The sequence below is a fragment of the Scyliorhinus torazame genome, chromosome 8, assembly GCF_047496885.1.
Source record: "Scyliorhinus torazame isolate Kashiwa2021f chromosome 8, sScyTor2.1, whole genome shotgun sequence".
Taxonomy (NCBI): domain Eukaryota; kingdom Metazoa; phylum Chordata; class Chondrichthyes; order Carcharhiniformes; family Scyliorhinidae; genus Scyliorhinus; species Scyliorhinus torazame.
In genome coordinates, this window is record NC_092714.1 from 12,571,103 (window position 1) to 12,595,228 (window position 24,126).

Sequence of the window (24,126 nt, forward strand, 5' to 3'; positions counted from 1 at the left end):
ATAAACAGTTTTCTTGACTTCAGATGGTCAATGGACTGACCCGACAGTCCGGACTTCAGAGGAAAAATCTTATTTTAAAATAACTTCACCAAGCATGCCTCAAGCCAGGGCGGAGCAACAGTGAACTTTCTCAATTAGCAGAGGGTATTGTTGAGGATCAACTACGGAGAGTCACTGAGTTATCCTAAATCATTCTTAATCCTGCAGCAGAATAAAAATTATTGAAATTACCTTCATGCAAAACCAGATTGAGAGGGGGAAAGTTGCAACAATGAAGACAAACGAGAGGATGAGGAGAATCCAAGCAAAACACCCAGTCCCTGCAAGAGAAAGGGACACAGTGTAATCAGCAAAGGGAGAGAGAGAGAGAGACGCAGACATGCCTGTGACTGCGCTTATTATTGATGTACTTACCTCCAGCATTGTGCTCCGTATGTGAGGCCTCCCCGGCTCTCACTGCACTCACCCTCCGTTTGCTTAATTCCATAGTGAAGCTCCCTCCCGTGCCGCCTGTTTTGACACTCAAATCCTGGTAACGCCCTGAAATGCAACAGCAGCAGTCAATACCAACTAGCACACACTGGGCTGAATCAAGGCACGGCACAGCAGAGCACGCCCCTACCTTCAATAGGGTCGTGAGGGTTGCCAAGGCACGGAGGGACTGGACAGTAACATAGGCTACATGAACTTTTGTGTGCTTAGTGCCAAGAGATCCTGAAAAGAGCCTCTGCCCTCGACATAAATACAAGGTCAGAAAGGAAAAAAACTTCAGAGGAACCTTTTTCTGTTTTTGATTTTGTCTTGGACAGTGAGCAAACATTGCCACTGACGATTTTTTAAAAAAAATGTCCTAGCACCCCCCCCCCCCCCCACACTTCCATTCTCACCTCTCACATATGCACACTCAACTCTGTCGCTTTCTCTCTCTCTCAATACACACACACACACACAATATGGACAGCGGATATTCCTGCCGCCAATGAACGACGCACCACCTCCCTCGGCTGAGGAACATGCGGCTTCAGTACATATTGCACAAAACTATCCATTTTTTGAGCTTTAACTCTTCAACATAATAAGAATGTTTCTCAGGGTTTCCGTCGGTACTCTTGGGAGGTCATATGGGTTCCATGTGTGCTGGATTGGGGATTGCACTGCCTTAAGAGTCTGGTGGAGGCACTTGTAATGACCACTTTGAAATGCTGCAATGTCTGTTTGACTGTATTGAAGCTTCTTTTTCGGCGATCACTTGCTAACGAGTAGGATTGTCCACCTAAAAAACTCCTGTGCAACCGGTCAGGGATTCTGTGGGTTTATTCATGTTTGATGAGCCTTATCCTAGAGATGCATCTTCGACCGCAGCAGTTTCCGGGAGGTGGGATCGGCCCTTGGACGCTAGATTGCCTGCATTCCTTTCTCAGGCTCCTTTTCTGGGCCTCCTCCTGCCGCCGGGGTGTCCTCCTTCAAACAGGAGGATCCTCCAAGTAGGTCTCTTCTGAGCAAGGGTCTCCCAGGCATTGACATTGATGTTGCATTTCTTGAGGTAACCCTTCAGGGTGTCTTTGAAGCGTTTACTTTGTCCTCTTCTTGTTCAGAAACCGTCCTTGAGTTGGGCAAAGAACATCTGCTTTGGAAGTTGGGACTCTGACATCCTGAGCACCTGGCCAGCCCAGCAGAGTTGGTTTCGGATGATCATGGCCTTGATGATGGTTCTCTTGGCTCCTTCAAGGACTCTGATGTTAGTACCCCTGTCCTCCCAGCTGATGCGGAAAATCCATCTCAGACAGCATTGATGGTACCTCTCCAGGGCTTTGAGGTGTCGTCTGTATGTGGTCCAAGTTTCTGAGCCATGTAGAAGAGTTGGCAGAACGACCGCCTTGTGCACAAGGATCTTGATGTCAGCACGTATGTCGCAATCGTCAAAGATTCTCATCCTTTTTTTTTAAAATATGTTTTATTGAAATTTTTTTCCCCAAACAACAATTTTTCCCCTCTTACAAAGCAAACGCAACAATACACAAGTAACAAAACCCCTTTATCTTTGACCTAAACTAAACTAAACCCCCCCCCCCCCTTCCCCCTGGGTTGCTGCTGCTGGTCATCTGTCTTCCCTCTAACGTTCCCCTAGGTAGTCGAGAAATGGCTGCCACCGCCTGGTGAACCCTTGAGCCGATCCTCTCAGGGCAAACTTTATCTGCTCCAGTTTAATGAACCCCGCCATATCATTTACCCAGGCCTCCAGTCCGGGGGGTTTCGCCTCCTTCCACATGAGTAGGATCCTGCGCCGGGCTACGAGGGACGCAAAGGCCACAACGTCGGCCTCTTTCGCCTCCTGCACTCCCGGCTCTTCCGCAACTCCAAATAGAGCTAACCCCCAGCCTGGTTTGACCCGGGCCTTCACCACCCGCGAAATCACTCCCGTCAATCCCTTCCAATACCCTTCCAGTGCCGGGCACGCCCAAAACATATGTGCGTGGTTTGCCGGGCTCCCGCCACACCTCCCACATTTGTCCTCCACTCCAAAGAACCTGCTCAATCTTGCTCCCGTTATGTGTGCTCTATGTAGCACCTTAAATTGAATCAGGCTAAGCCTGGCGCATGAGGAAGAGGAATTTACCCTGCTTAGGGCATCAGCCCACATACCCTCCTCTATCTCCTCCCCTAGTTCTTCTTCCCACTTTCCTTTTAGTTCGCCCACCGACTCCTCCCCCTCTTCCCTCATCTCTCGGTAAATCTCTGACACGTTGCCCTCTCCGACCCACACCCCTGAAAGCACCCTGTCCTGTATCCCCTGTGTCGGGAGCAACGGAAATTCCCTCACCTGTTGTCTAGTAAACGCCCTCACCTGCATATATCTCAAGAAATTTCCCCGGGGCAACTTATACTTTTCCTCCAATGCTCCCAAGCTCGCAAAAGTCCCATCGAGAAAATAAATCTCCCACCCTCCTAATTCCCAACTGGTACCAGCTCTGAAATCCTCCATCCATTCTTCCTGGGGCGAACCTATGGTTGTTCCTGATTGGGGACCCCACCAGGGCTCCCCGCACCCCTCTCTGTCGCCTCCACTGTCCCCAGATATTCAATGTTGCCGCCACCACCGGGTTCGTGGTAAACTTTTTAGGTGAGATCGGTAGCGGCGCCGTCACCAGCGCCTCTAAACTCGTCCCTTTCCAGGACTTTCTCTCCAGTCTTTTCCACGCCGCTCCCTCACCCTCCATCATCCATCTACGTATCATTGCCACATTGGCGGCCCAATAGTAATCGCCCAAGTTCGGTAGTGCCAATCCTCCTCTGTCCCTACTACGCTGAAGGAACCCCCTCCTTACTCTCGGAACTTTCCCTGCCCACACGAAGCTCGTTATGCTCCTGTCTATTTTATTAAAAAAGGTCTTAGTGATTAGTATAGGGAGACATTGAAATACAAATAAGAACCTTGGGAGGACCGTCATCTTAATTGCTTGCACCCTGCCCGCCAGCGACAGAGGCTGCATGTCCCACCTCTTGAAGTCCTCCTCCATTTGTTCTACCAGCCGTGTCAGATTAAGTCTGTGCAAGGTTCCCTAGCTCCTAGCGATCTGAATCCCCAGGTATCGGAAGTTTCTTTCCACTTTCCTTAGAGGCAAGCCTTCTATCTCTCTACTCTGGTCCCCTGGATGTATCACAAATAATTCACTCTTCCCCATGTTTAGCCTATACCCCAAGAAATCCCCGAACCCCCTCAAAATTCGCATAACCTCTATCATCCCCCCGCTGGGTCCGACACGTATAACAATAGGTCATCCGCGTATAACGAGACTTGGTGTTCTTCTCCCCCTCTAATCACCCCTCTCCATTTCCTGGAGTCTCTCAACGCCATGGCCAGAGGTTCAATTGCCAACGCGAACAACAATGGAGACAGCGGGCATCCCTGTCTTGTTCCCCTATATAGTCGGAAATACTCAGATCTATGTCGACCTGTAACTACGCTTGCCGTTGGAGCCCCATAAAGAAGTCTAACCCAGCTAATAAACCCGTTCCCAAACCCAAACCTCCTTAACACTTCCCATAAATACTCCCACTCCACCCTATCAAATGCCTTCTCTGCGTCCATTGCCGCCACTATCTCTGCCTCCCCCTCCACTGGGGGCATCATTATCACCCCTAATAGTCGTCGCACGTTAACATTCAGTTGTCTCCCTTTTACGAACCCTGTCTGGTCTTCGTGCACCACCCCCGGGACACAGTCCTCTATCCTCGATGCCAGTACCTTTGCCAACAATTTGGCGCCCACGTTCAATAATGAAATGGGTCTATAGGACCCGCACTGCAACGGATCTTTATCCCTCTTCAAAATTAACGATATCGTCGCCTCCGACATCGTCGGGGGTAGAGTCCCCCCTTTCCTGGCCTCATTGAACGTCCTCACCATCAACGGGGCCAACAAGTCCACATATTTTCTTAATTACTTAATACTCCACCGGGAACCCGTCTGGTCCTGGGGAAAGATTCTCATCCTTAAGCATCCGAATGAGGCACTCGCGCATTGGATGTGATGTTGGATCTCCACATTGATGTCAGCTTTGAGGGAGAGGTGGTGTAGCCACGTAAGATGTAGTGGCCATGTAGGAGGTGCCCCCCCCACCCCCACAACCCCCCCACCCCACACCCGGTCAGGGAACGAAGAGGACAAAATTTATCTGATCCTTCACGCTTCGCGTTAGGATCACAAGGCGGGAATGTAGCCACGTAAAATGGCTGCTTCCCGATTAATTTGGCCAAAACCCGGTTTAAAATGGCTAACCGGAAAGGCTGATGGGAAAAGCAGGTAACAAGTCACAAACGGACAGCTGCAGGCAGAATATCATATTCGGCTCTGGGGAAATCGGCCCGGATCGATACTCAGAGCTATTAACAGACCATCAACCCAGACATTTGCAGTTATACTCAGGACTCTTAACAGCACATCAACCCAGACATCTGCAGTTTAATCGGCTATCCCCGGGAACAATTGCAACATATTAGCAATTGAATACCGGGCCAGACCTGTCGGCGCCTGCAGTGGCCGAAACAAAGGCAGGTGAACGACCACCCCCCCGATCGGGGAATCGCCTTGCAATTGGACGTATCGAACCCAGTGATTGGGAACAAGTCCAATCACTTGGGACTCAGGGTCAAGGGCCGCCCCTGGAGGCGGGAAGCCCCTGGGCCCTATAAAGTGAGGGGCCAAGTTCAGATCTCTCTCTCTCTCTCTCTCCCTTCTTCGCCTGCTCGAGACCTTCGCAAGAACAGCAACCGGCAACTGTAAGTTTGAATCCAGCGATCGCTATCCGATAAAGACTCCTAGCCACCGACCTGTATCAGCCTTTTGAATCCCGCGGGCCAGATCCGATTGGATAAGCCATTCGTTTCCCTGACCTGGTGGGCTCTTCCTAAAGTTAAGTATTGGCCAGTAGTGATAGGTTTATTATATAGATAGTAGGATTAGTGTATAAACATTACTTGTTGTATATAATAAATGACCGTTGATTTCAATCTTACTAAGCGGTGTGCTGACTTATTAATCATAACTTGAACTTGAACCACGTGGCGGTATCAGAAAGATACCTGGCGACTCGTGAGCAAAGGTGACGTAATCAGAGCTAATAAACTAAGGCTAAAAAGAGCAACAGTGGCTACCCAGGTAGCGGAATGTTCCACATTTGGAAGGATTTCTCCATTGATCCTGATGGAGGGAGAGACCGGATCTTGCCCTGGGGCGGGTTGGTAAATGACTTGAGTCTCGGGGTTGAGACCGATTCTTTGGTACGCGTCTGCGAAGGTGTCTGGCATAGCTTGGAGATTCTCTTCTGAGTGGAGATGTCATCCGCATACTGAAGTTCCACGAGCGATGTCAGTGCCGGTTTCTTCTTGGATTTTAACCAGTTGAGGTTGAAAAGCTTTCCCTCCGTCCTGTGGACAATGTCCACTCCACTGGAAAGCTTGTTCTTGATAAAGTGAAGGATCTTGGCGATGAAGATTGAGGAAATGTGGCGGCGATTGCACATCCCTGCTTGACTCTAGTCTTGGCCTCGAAGGGCTCTGTCTTTATTTCCGTCAGTGAGGACTGTCGCCGACATCTTGTTGTGAAGGAGTCAGAGGATGTTGATGAATTTCTCTGTATAGTCGGTCTTTGACAGGATCTTCCATAGCACTTCCCGATTAACTGAGTCAAAAGCCTTGGTCAGATCGATGAAGGCCATGCAGAGTGGTTAATGTCGCTCCTAGCATTTCTCTTGAAGTTGCCAAGCAGTGAAAATCATGTCTGCTGTTCCACGGTTTGGCCGGAAGCCACATTGGCTTTCTGGAAGGGTTTCTCCTTTCTCCAGAGACTGGGAAGAGGCGGTTAGCGGAGATCGGGGTCTTCCTGGGGATGGAGAGCAGGGGGATTCCTCGGTATATTGGAGCACCTCAGAGAAGAGCTTGATGTATGTAGAGAACCATGAATATTATTGCATTGTGTCTGATGGCCACTTTGAAATATTTGTTATGTTCTTTGAGATATTTTCCAAATAAAGTATATTTCAGCAAAAGTAAAAGTGAGAATCTGGTGGAGCTAAATGCAATCATTGCTTCCAAAAGAGAATTGGATAAAAACCTGAGGGACAAAGATATTGCAGAGCTACAGAGAAAGGGTGGGGTAGTGGGATTAATTAAATTGTTCATGTAGAAAAATATTCATACACGGACACTAGACAGGTTGAAATGAACAAAGAAGAGAAACAAGTTGTTCTAAATATATTGTGGTATAGTTTTTGCTTTGGTTACAATCAGGAAGTTACATGTGCGCAAAATTGCACTAGTTATGTCACAGTTCGGTTTTTTATGCTAAAAAGTGATTTACAGAATCCAAAACATAATTTTTGATGAGCCAACACAAGTGGGCAGTGTATTAGAACGTAATCAATATTTCTAGATTTGTTTAAAAGTGGTGACCAAATGTGGTTTTATTAATAAAGCTGAAAATAGATTTATCGCCAAAAGTGAAATGTGAATCCAATTTGATACCCGTGAGTAACCAGAGTTCATTTAACTTTAAAACGACACTCTTCCTTTTTATGACACCAGCTGCCACGTTCAGTTCAGTTTTTTTAAAGGTCCCAAGTCTTTCAATGAGATGAAGGGTGGGTGAGGGTGACTGGGTGGGTAAGTGGGTAGTCAGCTTGGGAGGTAGTCAGGTTGGGTCGGGGAGTATAGATTGGGCTGAGATAGTTTAGTCTCGTCAACTCGGGGGGTAGTCGGGCTCGGTTGGATCGGGGGGGCAGTTGTGTGAGGGGGTTGTTCGGTTGGGTAGGGTCGGGGGGGGGGGTTGTTGCATTGGTGGGGGTAGTTGGTTTGTGTTCAGGTCAGTTTAGTGGCTAGTTGGGATGGGGGAGGGTTAGTCAGGTCAGAGGGTTTAGTTGATGGAGCTGGAGGGGGGGTGGGGGGTGGGGGGTGGGGGGGTGGGGGGGGGGAGGAGAGAGGGGGGGGCGGGGGAGTAGTCATTTGGGGTTCAGAATTGGATTGGGGAAAGTTGTTGTCAGATCAGGCCGGGGCCGTGGTAGTTGGGTTGGGAGGGGATAGTTGCACTGGGGTCGTACCCGCGCCGGGTTAGTGGGTCAAAGGATATAGTCGATTGAACTGGGGGAGTAGTTGGGTTGAGTCAAGGTCGAGTTGAGGGGGTTAGTCGGGTCGGGTGAGGATAGTTGAGGTCGGGATTGTTAAGTCAGTTCGGCAGGGTGATTTTGGGGTGTTGGTTGTGGTGCCTAGTTCAGTTACACTGGCCATTGGCGACCCCTGGTGGTCAGGGGCGGAACAGCATGGCACCCTGGCTCTCCCTCTGGCACCCGTGCATCATGGTACTGATGGGGTTTCGGGAGCCTCCTCAAGGTTGGAGGGTGAGGGCGTTGTTGAGAACTGGCTGCATCGAGCCCTTGGTTACCACGGACATCAGAACATTCAGGCCACCATTTCATAGGCACCCTGGAAATTCTCAATGGACACCCACTCGTTTTGGTGTCTAACATGGTTGTCTTCAGTGGCTTGCAAATGTCTAATGCTCACATATGAATTATAATTACGTCTGTATGGGACAAAGAAGTGGAGTGGGAGCAGGTTTGTGCAGTGGAGTTTACACACTGGTGCAGGACAACAGTCAATTCTGTGTAATCCATGCAAAAGCAGAGCCCTGGTAACCATGTTGAAGACTGTCAGAAATCCTAAAGCTACCTGAAAGTTATATTACATGGAGAGTGACGTCGCAGGGAGGAGTGTGTGTGGATCTATTTAAGGGCCATTTTGATAAATATTTGAAGCGTGAGAGGCAGAGAATGCGAGAGAGAAAGTTATTTTGGGTGACTGGCGTATCGGATATCATGTCCATCTGCGTTTTCCTGTGTTAGGTTACCGAACCTGGCGGAGGCGCAGTAATACTGGGTCATGCAGGGGAGCAGTGTTGGGTCAGTCAGTAGCAAGGGAGAGATAGTCGAGATTGTCAACTCGCCAGGACTGACCTGGAATTTCCAGGAAAGAAAAACGAGACTCCTGTGAGCAAAACACCCAGGAAGGAAAATCACAGGGAGCGGTCAAAAAAACATTTCATTCTTCTTTTCATTTTACTTTTGAACTCACACAAATGTACGAATGAGAAGCAGTGGCCCACTCAAAACTGCACCGCTGTTCAATTAGAGCAGGAACCCCTACTGATCGCCCAAATGCATTGAGGAACCCCAAGCATTCTCATGTCAATGACCCTTTTTGCCGCAAAATAGGCACAAACGCAGCAATCAGATGTAAACAGGTCTTTTCTAGCTGTATCTATGCATAAATGAAATGAATGAAATGAAAATCGCTTATTGTCACAAGTAGGCTTCAATGAAGTTACTTCACGTGCTGCTGGCCTGCCTTGGTCTGCTGTAAAAGCCAGCGATTTAGCCCAGTGAGCTAAACCAGCCCCTTGGATTAGGATTAGGAAGAGGCACAAATTCACAAATACATTCATCGTGCCGCCCCTCACATTAGCCCCTGGCCATGCTACCCTCCCATGGCTCCTTAACGTTACCCTGTGGAAGTAGTGCCCACTTTAGGAGTGGGTGATCTGGTAATCATTTAAAAAATACTTAAGTTTCATTTTTTGTCATTTTTAACGTGAGGAGTGAGTGATGCTGGAAAGCAGATTCTCATTAGGGACGTATGCACCTCTCATCTCTCTCCCTCACACAGACACACACTCACCTTGGTCCCTCACACACACTCACGTCTCTTTCTCACATTCACTCACATCTTTCACTCACCATCCTACCTCACACACGCACACACACACTCATCCGCACGCACACACACACAATTCTCCCCGAGGCTCAATCCCTCCTGTTCCTTTCCGGAAGTCCCTCCGCTTCTCGTCGCCTCTTTTTTGCTGCCGGCAACGTTCTCACTGTGGGCTGCCTGGCCTTTCGAAAATGAAAATGACTTATTGTCACAAGTAGGTTTCAAATGAAGTTACTGTGAAAAGCCCCTAGTCGCCACATTTCGGCGCCTGTTCGGGCAGGCTGGTACGGGAATTGAACCCACACTGCTGGCCTGCCTCAGTCTGCTTTAGAAGCCAGCTATTTAGCCCAGTGTGCTAAACCAGCCCCATTCCGCCCAACAACAGCGAGATGGAGGAAATCAAATGGGCCAATCAGCGAAAAGCTTCTTGGATCACTGACAGCGCTGACAGTTTGATTAGTCAGCCTATCAGCATCCAGGGATGCAAGAGGCCTTGCTCTGATTGGCCCATTTCATTGCTGCACAAATCCGTTGCTGATTGGAGCTCAAAATGTTCCCATTGCCTCTTGTGCCGCTCATGTGGTTAGTGCTCACATCGGGAATGTCCTCAACGTAAAGTCGATTCTCCCAGCTGACCAGCTGAGCTGTTAGGAACTGTTACAGATTTGCGGCCAGCACTGACAGGGCTCCTTCTTTAGCCTATGGTTGGAATTGATTGCTGTAATCATTTTTGAAAATTGGTCAATTGCTCCTTCCGAACCGGCGTTTGCCAGTCACGTGATGGCCGCGTGGGACTGCTGACCCCAGTCTGGGAACCCCCCAATTAGATCTGATTGCAATCCCAACCTCACATTCCTTCCTGCCTTCCACCCCCTCCCCCCTTGCTTATCGAGAATCGATCGATCTCTGCCATAAGAAATTTCAAATACTCTGCCTCCACTGTCTTTTCAAAGACTCACAACCCTCCGAGACAAAAATATTCTCCCAATCTCGGTCTTAAATGAGCCACCCTTTATTTTTTAAACAGTGGCTTCTAGTTCTAATTTCTCCAACAAGAATAGACTCGATGGGCCGGATGGCCTCCTTCTACGCTGTCGGGATTCTATGATCAAGAGGAAACATCCTCTCCACATCCGCCCTGTCAAGATCCCTCGGGATCTTATAGGTTTCGATTAAGTTGCCTGTTCCTCCGCTAAACTACAGTGGATACAAGACTAGCCCGTCCTACCTTTCCACATAACACAACCCGCCCATTCCTGGTGTTCGTCTGGTAAATATTCTCTGAACTGCTTGTAACGCATTAACATCTTTCCTTAAATAAAGATACCAATACTATATACAGTCCACCAGATGTGGTCTCACTAGTGCTGAAGCATAACCTCCCTGCTTTTTTGTTTAATTCCCCTCACATTAAACATTAACATCTTCTTAACTTTCTTAATTACTTGCTTTACCTGCACGGTAGTCTTTTGTGATTCATTAACACACCCAGATCCCTCTGAATCTCAGACCTCTGCAATCTCTCACTATTTAGACAATAAGCATACTGTTAATTCTTCCTGTCAACATTGAGAATTTCACAATTGCCGCACGATACTCTATTTGCCAGAACCTTGCCCACTGGCTTAACCTATTGCTGTCCCTTTGTAGCCTCTTCACATCTTTGTCACAATTTACGTTCCTGCCTATCACTGTGTCATCAGCAAATTGAGCAACCTTCAGTCCTTTCCTCCAAATCACTTCTATAAATTCTTAACAAGTGGGGCTGGTTTAGCACAGTGGGTTTGTAAAGCAGAACAAGGCCAGCAGCACAGGTTCAATTCCCGTACCAGCCTCCCCGAACAGGTGCCGGAATGTGGCGACTAGGGGCTTTTCACAGTAACTTCATTTTGAAGCCTACTTGAAATGAAATGAAATGAAAATCGCTTATTGTCACAAGCAGGCTTCAAATGAAGTTACTGTGAAAAGCCCCTGGTCGCCACATTCCGGCGCCTGTTCGGGGAGGCTGGTACGGGAATTGAACCATGCTGCTGGCCTGCCTTGGTCTGCTTTTTAAAAGCCAGCGATTTAGCCCAGTGTGCTAAACCAGCCCCTTGTGACAATAAGCAATTTCCATTCCATTCCATTTCCATTCAACAAGTTGAAGCCCCAGCACTAATCCCTGTGGCACACCACTCGTCACGTCTTGCCAAACAGGAAAAGGACCTATTTGTGCCAACTGTATCCTGTTAGCTAGCCACCCAACTATCCAAGCCAATATGTTACCCCCCCCCCCCCCCCTACACCATGAGCTATGATTTTCCCGCAGGAACCTTTGATGTGGTACCTTATCTAGAAATCTAATTACGGTACATCCACCGGTTCCCCTTTATCCCCAGCCCTTCACAGAACTCCTGTCAATTGGTTAAACATGATTTCCCTTTCATAAAACTCTGAGGAAAGTCATTCAAAAAAATTAGATGGAAAGACTGATGGGATTGTTAGAAGCGGAAGATCATAGATCATAGAATTTACAGAGCAGAAGGAGGCCATTCGGCCCATCGAGTCTGCACCGGCTCTTGGAAAGAGCACCCTACCCAAGGTCAACACCTTCACCCTATCCCCATAACCCAGTAACCCCACCCAACACGAAGGGCAATTTTGGACACTAAGGGCAATTTATCATGGCCAATCCACCTAACCTGCACATCTTTGGGCTGTGGGAGGAAACCGGAGCACCCGGAGGAAACCCACGCACACACGGGGAGGACGTGCAGACTCCGCACAGACAGTGACCCAAGCCGGGAATCGAACCTGGGACCCTGGAGCTGTGAAGCAATTGTGCTATCCACAATGCTACCGTGCTGCCCATCACATGACAAAACATCCAGGAAGATTTGCAACCAAAGTTGGCAACTCAAGTTGCATATGCAATTCAAAGACAGTTTTAAATCATCGTATTCGCCAGGTTGAAAGCAGCAGGACACAGATTGGCCCACATAAGACAAACAGCTCCTCACTCTTTTACATTGTGCGTCAACTTAGCTGTGCCATTACAGAAAACAAATGGCACTTTACTCACTCTCTGAAATGATCCATTGAATAAATAATAAATGCAATTACCGCTCCACATCCTCGAGTTTCCATTTGTTTTGCCGTGTGCAGTGCTTCATATTTAACCTCAGTAACGTTCTATTCTTTCCCTCAGCTGATCTAATTACCACATCCGCTCATTTTGCAGGAGTGTTACCAAACAACATCCGCACCAAGCCTTGGGAGATATTCAATCAGGTGCCAGCACACTTGGCCAAAGAGATGGATTTGAAGGAGGGTCTTAAAGGAGGAAAGAGGGCAGAGAGCTTTAGAAATAGGAACGGGAGAAGGATTTCGGCCCCTGAAGCCTACTCCACCATTCACTCGATCATGGCCGATCCTCTGCCTCAGCGCCATTTACCCACACCATCCCCACATCCCTTGATATCCGGAAATGGATCTACATCTTGGTACCGACTGAGCCTCAGGGAGGGAAGTTTGGAGCTTGTGGGGGGTTCAGACAGCTGAAAGCATGGCAAGCAATGCTGGAGCGATGGAAGTCAGGGACCATGCAAGAGGGCAGAGTGGGAGGAACACAGATAGAAACATAGGAACACAGGTGCTGGGAGCAGGAGTAGACCATTTCGCCTTCGAGCCTGCTCAACCATTCTAATAGGATCACGGCTGCTCGGAGTGTGCTCTCAACTCCACTCTCCTGTCTGGCCCCTCTACCACTGCCATAACCTTCGACTCCCTGATCCATCAAAAACCCATCTAATTCAGTCTGTCAGCACAGAGTCGGATTTTTTATGCAAACAAGTTAATACAATACAAACCATGAATAACTGAGAGTGTGGAGAAGGCACATTCAGTTCTGCTTTCTGAAAGCACATTGAATAATATTGAAGAAAAACACTGCCAGACTCGGAGGACAGGGTTCAATTGCTTTTGAAGAGACGCAGCCGATGCTTGATTGGCCAAATGGCCTCTCTCTGTGCTGCAACTATTCTGATTTTCTGATCTATAAGTGGGTCAGCAAATTAACTGGGTGAATTCTAGAAATACAAAGTCTCACTGAGCGTCTGAAAAGGGAAACAATAGCTTCAGCAGTTTCTGGCAGTACCACACTGCTGGTGGGAAAATTCTCACCCCTTCCAATCATCGCTAACAGCGCTTCCTGTTGCTTAGTTAATGACTTCAGGTCCTCCCCTGACAGTGCACCCTGTTGCTTGCAGTTCATGACTTCAAGTCCTCCAAAGATAGCGCACCCTGTTGCTTGCAGTTGATGACTTCAGGTCCTCCACAGACAGCACCACCCTGTGGCAGGGAGGTAACATTTGACAATCCTCCCCAGACATCACACCCTGTTGGGTTGAGGCAACCCTGTCTTGCTCAGCAGAGCCATTTGACAGAAAGACACCCGCCAACTGGGCCAAGTTCTGGCAATATTCAAGTTGAAGTCAGAGTTTAGCCCATGCTGCTTGCGAGGATGATAAACACCAAGGTGGAGCAAGTTAGGCTTACCAGCCGATGCTTGTTTTGTGATATAGAACATAGAACATACAGTGCAAAAGGAGGCCATTTGGCCCATCGAGTCTGCACCGACCCATCTAAGTCCTCACTTCCACCCTATCCCCGTAACCCAATAACCCCATCTAACCTTTTTTGGTCACTAAGGGCAATTTATCATGGCCAATCCACCTAACCTGCACGTCTTTGCACTGTGGGAGGAAACCGGAGCACCCGGAGGAAACCCACGCACACACGGGGGGAACGTGCAGACTCCGCACAGACAGTCACCCGGCGGGGAATCGAACCTGGGACCCTGGCGCTGTGAAGCCACAGTGCTATCCACTTGTGCTACCGTGCTGCCCATGTTGCTTTGATGTAGCCCAGGTCCCTTTCAGCAGACCCTCTCTGCTTACATATTTTACAACCCCAATACCGAGGCAGCATAATCCATTGAATGACAGGGCCCCTATCAGCCAATCATACCTGTGCTTAAATGAATAACACTCCTAGCGATGGGAGGGCCTCCCTGCTAGATTACTGAGTGTTTGCTATGGCAGGATATAATTGTCCAGAAATTAAATCAGTTCATGACGGAAAATCAGTCAAAAATAGAGAATAATGGAAATCCTTGGAATACAATGATTTAAAAAATGGGTTAAAGGGATATGGGGAACAGGTAGGGAAGTGGCTTTGAGACCAGGAAGAGATCAGCCATGATCTGATTGAATTGTGGAGCAGGCTCGAGGGGCTGAATGGCCCCAGTCTGCTCCTAACTGTTATGTTCCCATGTTAGAAAGGCCTTCAAGATGGTCCTCCCGAGGTTCTTATTTGTATTTCAATGTCTCCCTATTTTAATCACCAGGACCTTTTTTAATAAAATAGATAGGAGCATTACGAGCTTTGTGTGGGCAGGGAAAGTTCCGAGAGTAAGGAGGGGGTTCCTGCAGCGCAGTAGGGACAGAGGAGGACTAGCACTACCGAACTTGGGAGATTATTATTGGGCCGCCAATGTGGCAATGATACGTAGATGGATGATGGAGGGTGAGGGAGCGGCGTGGAAAAGGCTGGAGAGAAGGTTCTGTAAAGGGACGAATCTAGAGGCGCTGGTGACGGCGCCGCTACCGTTCTCACCGAAAAAGTACACCACGAACCCGGTGGTGGCGGCAACACTGAACATATGGGGACAGTGGAGGCGACAGAGAGGGGTGCGGGGAGCCCTGGTGGGGTCCCCTATCAGGAACAACCATAGGTTCGCCCCAGGAAGAATGGATGGAGGATTTCAGAGCTGGTACCAGTTGGGAATTAGGAAGGTGGGAGATTTATTCATAGATGGGACATTTGCGAGCTTGGGAGCACTGGAGGAAAAGTATGTTACCCCAGGGGAATTTCTTGAGATATATGCAGGTGAGGGCGTTTACTAGACAACAGGTGAGGGAATTTCCGCGGCTCCCGACACAGGGGATACAGGACAGGGTGCTTTCAGGGGTGTGGGTCGGAGAGGGCAAGGTGTCAGAGATTTATAGAGAGATGAGGGAAGAGGGGGAGGAGTCGGTGGGCGAACTAAAAAGAAAGTGGGAAGAAGAATTAGGGGAGGAGATAGAGGAGGGTATGTGGGCTGATGCCCTAAGCAGGGTAAATTCCTCTTCCTCATGCGCCAGGCTTAGCCTGATTCAATTTAAGGTGCTACATAGAGCACACATAACGGGGGCAAGATTGAGCAGGTTCTTTGGAGTGGAGGACAAATGTGGGAGGTGTGGCGGGAGCCCGGCAAACCATGCACATATGTTTTGGGCGTGCCCAGCACTGGAAGGGTATTGGAAGGGAGTGACGGGAGTGATTTCGCAGGTGGTGAAGGCCCGGGTCAAACCAGGCTGGGGGTTAGCTCTATTTGGAGTTGCGGAAGAGCTGGGAGTGCAGGAGGCGAAAGAGGCCGATGTTGTGGCCTTTGCGTCCCTCGTAGCCCGGCGCAGGATCCTACTCATGTGGAAGGAGGCGAAACCCCCCGGACTGGAGGCCTGGGTAAACGATATGGCGGGGTTTATTAAACTGGAGCAGATAAAGTTTGCCCTGAGAGGATCGGCTCAAGGATTCACCAGGCGGTGGCAGCCATTTCTCGACTACCTAGGGGAACGTTAGAGGGAAGACGGATGACCAGCAGCAGCAACCCAGGGGGGAGGGGGGGTGGAGGCAGTTGAGTATAGGGCAATAGAGTACGAGGTTTTGTTACTTGTATATTATTACTACTATTATTACTATTGTTAAAAAGTTTTAAAATTTCTGTTTTGTTACTGTTATCGTTTCGCTTGTTTTGTAAGCGGGAAAAATGTTGCTCAGGGAAAAAAATTTCAATAAAATATATTTTTAAAAAAAAAGAAAGGCCTTCAAGACCTAAAAGGGCAGGTCAGTTTCTGGAACACAAGTGAAATGTACGACAACAAAAACCTGAGCAAGTCAACAGAAGTCACAGTGTGCAGAACAGCTGTCTTCACTCCACTCCCGTTCTGCAGTTAAATCTTGGCAGTGCAACAGTGAAACATGAGAGCGTTAGAGAAATTCCACCATCAGTGTCTTCACCGCACCCTCCACATTCACTGGGAGGACCATTCAACAAACACTCGTGACCTTCTTGAAGCCAGCTCCACAAACATTTGGGTAAAACATAAGCGACTTCGATGGAGTTGACGCTGCGTCCGGGTGGCCAATAACCATTTTTCTCGCCGGGTTCTGTTTTCTTAACTCTCAAATGGCCAATGTTCTTGGGGAGGACCAAGAAATACCTTCAAAAACACCCTGAAGTTCTCCTTGAAGCACGGCGGTATTGACATCAATGACTGGGAGGAGCTTGCGACCAATCATTCAAAATGGCAGCAACTTATCCAAGCGAGCAAGTGGTAGAAGTTTCAGTGGGGGAGCATTTTGGTGACAGCGACCATAACTCAGTAGGGTTTAAGGCAGTAATGGAACGGGACAAAGATGGGCCGGAAATAAAGGATCTGAATTGGGGAAGGCCAATAGGATAAGACAGAATCAGGCCAAAGTCAAGAATGTTTGTCTTCATTGGACAGGGCATCGAGTATAAAAACAAGTCATGCTACAGTTGTATAGAACCTTGGTAAGGCCACACTTGGAATATTGTGCACAATTCTGGTTGCCACACTGTCAGAAGGATGTGGAGGCTCTGGAGAGGATGCAGAGGTTTACCAGGATGTTGCCTGGCCTGGAGGGTGTTAGCTATATGGAGAGTCTGAATAGACTCAACTGTTTTCATTAGAACCACGCAGGTTGAGGGGTGACCTGATAAAGGTCTACAAGATTATGAGGGGCATGGATAGAGTGGATGGGCAGGCACTCTTTCCCAGGGTGGAGGGGTCAGTTACCAGGGGGCACAGGTTTAAGGTCCATGGGGCCAAGTTTAGAGGAGATATGCGAGGCAGGTTTTTTTTTTTTTTTTTTTTTTTACACAGAGGGTGGTGAGTGCCTGGAACGCGTTGCCAGGGGAGGTTGTGGAAGCAGATACATTAACGTCGGTCAAAAGGCATCTTGACAAACACATGGATAGGATGGGTTTGGAGGGATACAGCACAAAGGAGGTCTGAGGGTTTTGGCAAAGGGTAGTATCATGACCGGTTGGAGTGCCAAAGGGCCTATTCTTGTGCTGTATTGCTCTTTGTTCAACTGGGAACAGCTAATGTAGGAAAATCTACATCAGAGCAGTGGGATTAATTCAAAAAGGAAAGAGAGTACAGGGTTAACATGGTCCTGTAAAGGTTAAGAGTGGGAGCAATAAGTCCAGAGAACTTATTGAAAAAAGTTCTAATGGACAAAATTAATCTGCATGTGGGGAGGCAAGGATTAATCAAGGATAGTCAGCATGCTTTGTCAAAGTGATTGTATTTTTTGAGGTGACCAGGTGTTTAGATGAGAGTGGTGCAGTTAATATGGTCCATACGGGTTTCTGAAAAGGCCTTGCATGGGACACTGGTGAAGAGCCTGTGTGATCCAGAGCAATTTGGCAAAATGGATCCAAAATTTGCTTTGTGAGTGGAGGCAGAAAGTGACAATCAAAGGAAGACCGTGTCCAGTGGAGTTTCACATGGACCAATGCTGTTTGTAATGTACATGAATGATCTGGACATGAATGTAGGAAGTACAATCAGTGAGTTCGTAATTGACACAAATATTGGTGGTGTGGTAAATAGTGAGGAAAGCCTTAGATTACAGGACGAGACAGATGAGCTGGTGAGAACAGTGGCAAATGAAATTTAACCCTGAAAAGTGTGAGGCAGTGCGTTTTGGGAGGACGAGCAAGGCAAGGGAATACACGATGAATGGTAGGACCCTAGGAAGTACAGAGGACCAGGGGGTCTTGGGCTGCATGTCCACAGATCGCTGAAGACAGCAGGACAGCTAGAGAAGGTGATTAAGGAGCACCCGGAGAAAACCCTCGCCAACACGGGGAGAATGTGCAAACTCCACGCTGTCAGCCAAGGCCGCAATTGAACCCGGGTCCCTGCCGCTGTGATTCTTGTCCTTATCAGGTGGGCCAGAGTTGGCGGGGGGGGGGGGGGGGGAGAATCTGATCAAAGTGCACATATTAATGATAAGGGAGAGTGACAGGAAAAATTGTTTCCCCTTTGTTGAGGAGTCAGTACCCATATATCGGTCTAGATGCATCTTAAATGCTAAAGACCAAAGAAAATTACAGCTCAGGAACAGGCCCTTCGGCCCTTCCAGCCTGCGCCGATCCAGATCCTTTATCTAAACCTAAACCTAACCCAGGGGGGTTAGATTGACGGTCAGGAGGTTTGGAGGGGATGTGAGGAACGACATTTGCACCCAGAGGGTGGTGGGATCTGGAACTCGCTGCCTGAGAGGGTGGTGGAGGCGGGAACCCTCACAACATTCAAGTAACATTTAGATGAGCAATTGACGTGCCAGAGCAGTTCCAAGCGCTGGAGAATGAAAATCACTTATTGTCACAAGTAGGCTTCAAATGAAGTTACTGTGAAAAGCCCCTAGTCGCCACATTCCGGCGCCTGTTTGGGGAGGCCGGTACGGGAATTGAACCGTGCTGCTGGCCTGCTTTCAAAGCCAGCGATTTAGCCCTGTGCTAAACGGTTGCTGGTGATGGCTGACACAGGCACGATGGGCCGAAAGGCCTCTTTCGCTGCTAACGCCACCCAGAACCATCCAACAATACCGCCCCCTGCCGGCTGGGAGTTTGCTGCATTTTTACAGCTGCGTTTCCCGGCTTCAGCGCCTATTCACGGCTACTTCACCTCGGCCCCGCTAATATTCCGCTGGCTCCTCTGGGCACGGCCGCTCTGCCCATCAGGGGGACTTCAGCCGGCTTTTCCCACCGGCGGGCCTGCTCCACGCTGGCGCCCTGCTCAGTCCTCCGGTGGCAGCGCCCCCTGCGGCTGGGAGTCCATACACCCCGCTGTGAGCTGGTCCTCCGGCGGCACCGCCCCCTGTGGCTGCGAGTTCCCCATCCCGCTGTTTGTGAGCTGATCCTCCAGGCGCAGCGCCCCCTGTGGCTGGGAGTTGCCCACCCCGCTGATTGTGAGCTGATCCTCCGGGCCAGCGCCCCCTGTGGCTGGGAGTTGGCCACCCCGCTGATTGTGAGCTGATCCTCCGGGCGCAGCGCCCCCTGTGGCTGGGAGTTCCCCACCGCGCTGAGAGCTGGTCCTCCGGGCGCAGCGCCCTCTGTGGCTGGGAGTTCCCCACTCCGCCGATTGTGAGCTGTTCCTCCGGGCGCAGCGCCCCCTGTGGCTGGGGGTTTCCCACCCCACTGATTGTGAGCTGATCCTCCGGGCGCAGCGCCCCCTGTGGCTGGGAGTTCCCCACTCCGCTGATTGTGAGCTGATCCTCCGAGCGCAGCGCCCCCTGTGGCTGGGAGGTCCCCACCGCGCTGAGAGCTGGTCCTCCGGGCGCAGCGCCCCCCGTGGCTGGGAGCGTTGCCGGTTTTGGCTCTGCAGCCGAGCGGGGAGGATGGCAGTGCGGCCTCGGGTTGTGGGTTGATGGTGAGCCGGAGAGTGAGCGACGCCGGCCCGGGGCCATGAGTAAACAGGACGAAGCGGACAGGACGATATTTGTGGGGAATCTGGACAGCAGCACCCGGGAGGAGATCCTGTTCGAGCTCTTCCTGCAGGTAAAAGGCCAAATTAATTAAAAACTGTGGAGCTACAGTGGGTAAATAACCCAGAGATACCCCCAGAAATACCCCCTAAAACACCCAGAAAATACCTCAATAAACACCCAGAAATACCCCCTAAAACACCCAGAAAATACCTCAATAAACACCCAGAAATACCCCCTAAAACACCCAGAAATACCTCATAAAACACCCAGAAATACCTCAATAAACACCCAGAAATACCCCCTAAAACACCCAGAAATACCTCAATAAACACCCAGAAATACCCCCTAAAACACCCAGAAATACCCCCTAAAACACCCAGAAATACCTCAATAAACACCCAGAAATACCCCCTAAAACACCCAGAAATACCTCAATAAACACCCAGAAATACCCCCTAAAACACCCAGAAAATACCTCAATAAACACCCAGAAATACCCCCTAAAACACCCAGAAAATACCTCAATAAACACCCAGAAATACCTCAATAAACACCCAGAAATACCCCCTAAAACACCCAGAAATACCCCCTAAAACACCCAGAAATACCCCCTAAAACACCCAGAAATACCTCAATAAACACCCAGAAATACCCCCTAAAACACCCAGAAAATACCTCAATAAACACCCAGAAATACCCCCTAAAACACCCAGAAAATACCTCAATAAACACCCAGAAATACCCCCTAAAACACCCAGAAATACCTCAATAAACACCCAGAAATACCCCCTAAAACACCCAGAAATACCTCATAAAACACCCAGAAATACCCCCTAAAACACCCAGAAATACCCCCTAAAACACCCAGAAATACCTCAATAAACACCCAGAAAATACCTCAATAAACACCCAGAAATACCCCCTAAAACACCCAGAAATACCCCCTAAAACACCCAGAAAATACCTCAATAAACACCCAGAAATACCCCCTAAAACACCCAGAAATACCTCAATAAACACCCAGAAAATACCTCAATAAACACCCAGAAATACCCCCTAAAACACCCAGAAATACCCCCTAAAACACCCAGAAATACCTCAATAAACACCCAGAAATACCCCCTAAAACACCCAGAAATACCCCCTAAAACACCCAGAAAATACCTCAATAAACACCCAGAAAATACCTCATAAAACACCCAGAAATACCCCCTAAAACACCCAGAAAATACCTCAATAAACACCCAGAAATACCTCATAAAACACCCAGAAATACCCCCTAAAACACCCAGAAAATACCTCAATAAACACCCAGAAAATACCTCAATAAACACCCAGAAATACCCCCCAAAACACCCAGAAATACCTCAATAAACACCCAGAAAATACCTCAATAAACACCCAGAAATACCCCCTAAAACACCCAGAAAATACCTCATAAAACACCCAGAAATACCCCCTAAAACACCCAGAAAATACCTCATAAAACACCCAGAAATACCCCCCAAAACACCCAGAAAATACCTCATAAAACACCCAGAAATACCCCCCAAAACACCCAGAAATACCTCAATAAACACCCAGAAAATACCTCAATAAACACCCAGAAATACCCCCTAAAACACCCAGAAATTACCTCAATAAACACCCAGAAAATACCTCATAAAACACCCAGAAAATACCTCATAAAACACCCAGAAAATATCTCATAAAACACCCAGAAAATACCTCAATAAACACCCAGAAATACCTCATAAAACACCCAGAAAATACCTCATTAAACACCCAGAAAATACCTCATAAAACACCCAGAAAACACCCAGAAATACCCCCTAAAACACCCAGAAAATACCTCAATAAACACCCAGAAATACCTCATAAAACACCCAGAAAATACCTCAATAAACACCCAGAAATACCTCATAAAACACCCAGAAAATACCTCATTAAACACCCAGAAAATACCTCATAAAACACCCAGAAAACACCCAGAAATACCCCCTAAAACACCCAGAAAATACCTCATAAAACACCCAGAAAATACCTCAATAAACACCCAGAAATACCTCATAAAACACCCAGAAAATACCGCCTATAATACCCAGAAAATACACCAGAAATATACCCCCTCAAATACCCAGAAATACCCCTAAACAACCTCATAAAATACCCAGAAACACATCCAGAATTACCCCCAAAATACCTCATAAAACGCAATGAAAATACCCCATAAAATACACCAGAAACACCCAAAATACTCAGAAAATACCCCCTAAACTAACCCAGAAAACCCCCCTCTAGAATACCCAGAAAAACATAAGAAATATACCCATTAAATATCCCCTATAATACCCGGAAACACCCCCTATAATACCCAGAAACTCCCTTAAAATACCCAGCAAAACCCCCTAAAATGCCCAAAAACACCCCTAAACTACCCAGAAACAGCCCCTAAACTACCCAGAAACAGCCCCTAAAATACCCAGAAATACCCCCTAAAATACCCAGAAATACCCCCTAAAATACCAAGAAACACCCCCTAAAATACCCAGAAACACCCTCTAAAATACCCAGAAACACTCCTAAAATATCCAGAAACCCCCTAAAATACCCAAACACCCCCCCTAAAATACACAGAAACGCTCCCTAAAATACCCAGAAACTCCCCCTAAAATACCCAGAAATACCCCCTAAAATACCCAGAAACACCACCTAAAATACCCAGAAACACCACCTAAAATACCCAGAAACACCACCTAAATTACCCAGAAACACCCCTTAAAATACCCAGAAACACCCCCTAAACTACCCAGAAACACCCCCTAAACAACCCAGAAACAGCCCCTAAAATACCCAGAAACACCCCCTAAAATATCCAGAAATACCCTCTAAAATACCAAGAAACACCCCCTAAAATACTCAGAAACACCCCCTAAAATACTCAGAAACAACCCCTAAATTACCCAGAAACTCCCCCTCAAATAACCTGAAACACCCCCTACAATACCTAGAAACACCCCCTAAAATACCCTGAAACACCCCCTAAAATACCCAGAACCACCCCCTAAAATACCCAGAAACACTCCATAAATGCCTCGAGTTAGTCCCCCAAAACACCCCCTAAAACACTCAGAAATACCCACGGAAATACCCCTGAAATCCCTATAACCCCCTGATATGCCCCCTAAAATACCCCAGAAATATCCTGAAACCCCTCTGATATGCTTCCTATGATACCCGAAAACCCTCTGAAATATTCCCCAAAATACCCCAGAGGTACCCTAAAACCCCCAAAATACCCCCTAAAACACCACCTAAAACATGGCCTAAAATACCTGCTGAGAAAATACCCTGACAAATCCCCTAATATACCTCCTGAAACAACTCCTAAAATACCCCCTGAAAATACCCTTCACTCGCTTCACCCAAGAGCCCCACTTTAAATAAATCAAATCCAGCCAAACCCCCTGAAAACCAAACCCCTTGAAAATCAAACCCCCCGAAATCCAAACCCCCCGAAATCCAAACCCCCCGAAATCCAAACCCCCAAAAACCAAATTCCCCCGAAATCCAAACCCCCCAAAAACCAAACCCCCTGAAAACCAAACCCCCCGAAATCCAAACCCCCCGAAATCCAAACCCCCCAAAAACCAAATTCCCCCGAAATCCAAACCCCCCAAAAACCAAACCCCCCCGAAAACCAAACCACCCGAAATCCAAACCCCCCGAAAACCAAACCCCCCGAAAACCAAACCCCCCGAAATCCAAACTCCACGAAATCCAACCCCCCGAAATCCAACCCCCCGAAAACCAAACCCCCCGAAAACCAAACCTCATGAAAACCAAACCACCGGAATCCAAACCCCCCAAAATCCAACCCCCCGAAAACCAAACCACCAAAATCCAAAACCCCCCAAACAACAAAAACCCCAAAGTCCAAACCCCCCAAAACCAAACCCCCTGAAATCCAAACCCCCCGAAAACCAAACCCCCCGAAAACCAAACCACCAAAATCCAAACCCCCCGAAAACCAAACCACCAAAATCCAAACCCCCCGAAAACCAAACCACCAAAATCCAAACACCCCAAAAACCAAACCACCAAAATCCAAAACCCCCCGAACAACAAAAACCCCAAAATCCAAACCCCCCCAAAACCAAACTCCCCGAAAACCAAACCCCCCGAAAACCAAACCACCAAAATCCAAACTCCCCGAAATCCAAACCCCCCGAAATCCAAACCCCCCGAAATCCAAACCCC

At 48.3% G+C, this 24,126-nt stretch overlaps 2 protein-coding genes across 4 annotated transcripts in view; one reads left to right on the forward strand and one right to left on the reverse strand.

Moving 5' to 3' along the window:
* Positions 1 to 19,204, reverse strand: part of LOC140427642 (stomatin-like) — an 80,796-nt gene extending 61,592 nt beyond the window's left edge. For 2 of the 3 annotated variants that reach the window (XM_072513089.1, XM_072513087.1), the window contains exons 1-3: positions 19,065 to 19,204; positions 415 to 540; positions 232 to 320 (exon numbers count right to left, since the gene is read on the reverse strand). In XM_072513089.1, coding sequence (XP_072369190.1) covers positions 232 to 320; positions 415 to 487 — 162 coding nt within the window. In that variant the 5' untranslated portion in view covers positions 488 to 540; positions 19,065 to 19,204. Of the gene's footprint in view, positions 1 to 231; positions 321 to 414; positions 541 to 622; positions 647 to 19,064 lie in introns of those variants that run through there. The other variant, XM_072513088.1, reaches the window with a different exon arrangement.
* Positions 19,205 to 19,736: 532 nt separating this feature from the next.
* LOC140427643 (splicing regulator RBM11-like) overlaps positions 19,737 to 24,126 on the forward strand; it is a 41,253-nt gene continuing 36,863 nt past the window's right edge. The window contains exon 1 of the mRNA XM_072513090.1: positions 19,737 to 19,936. Coding sequence (XP_072369191.1) covers positions 19,844 to 19,936 — 93 coding nt within the window. The 5' untranslated portion in view covers positions 19,737 to 19,843. The remainder of the gene's footprint in view (positions 19,937 to 24,126) is intronic.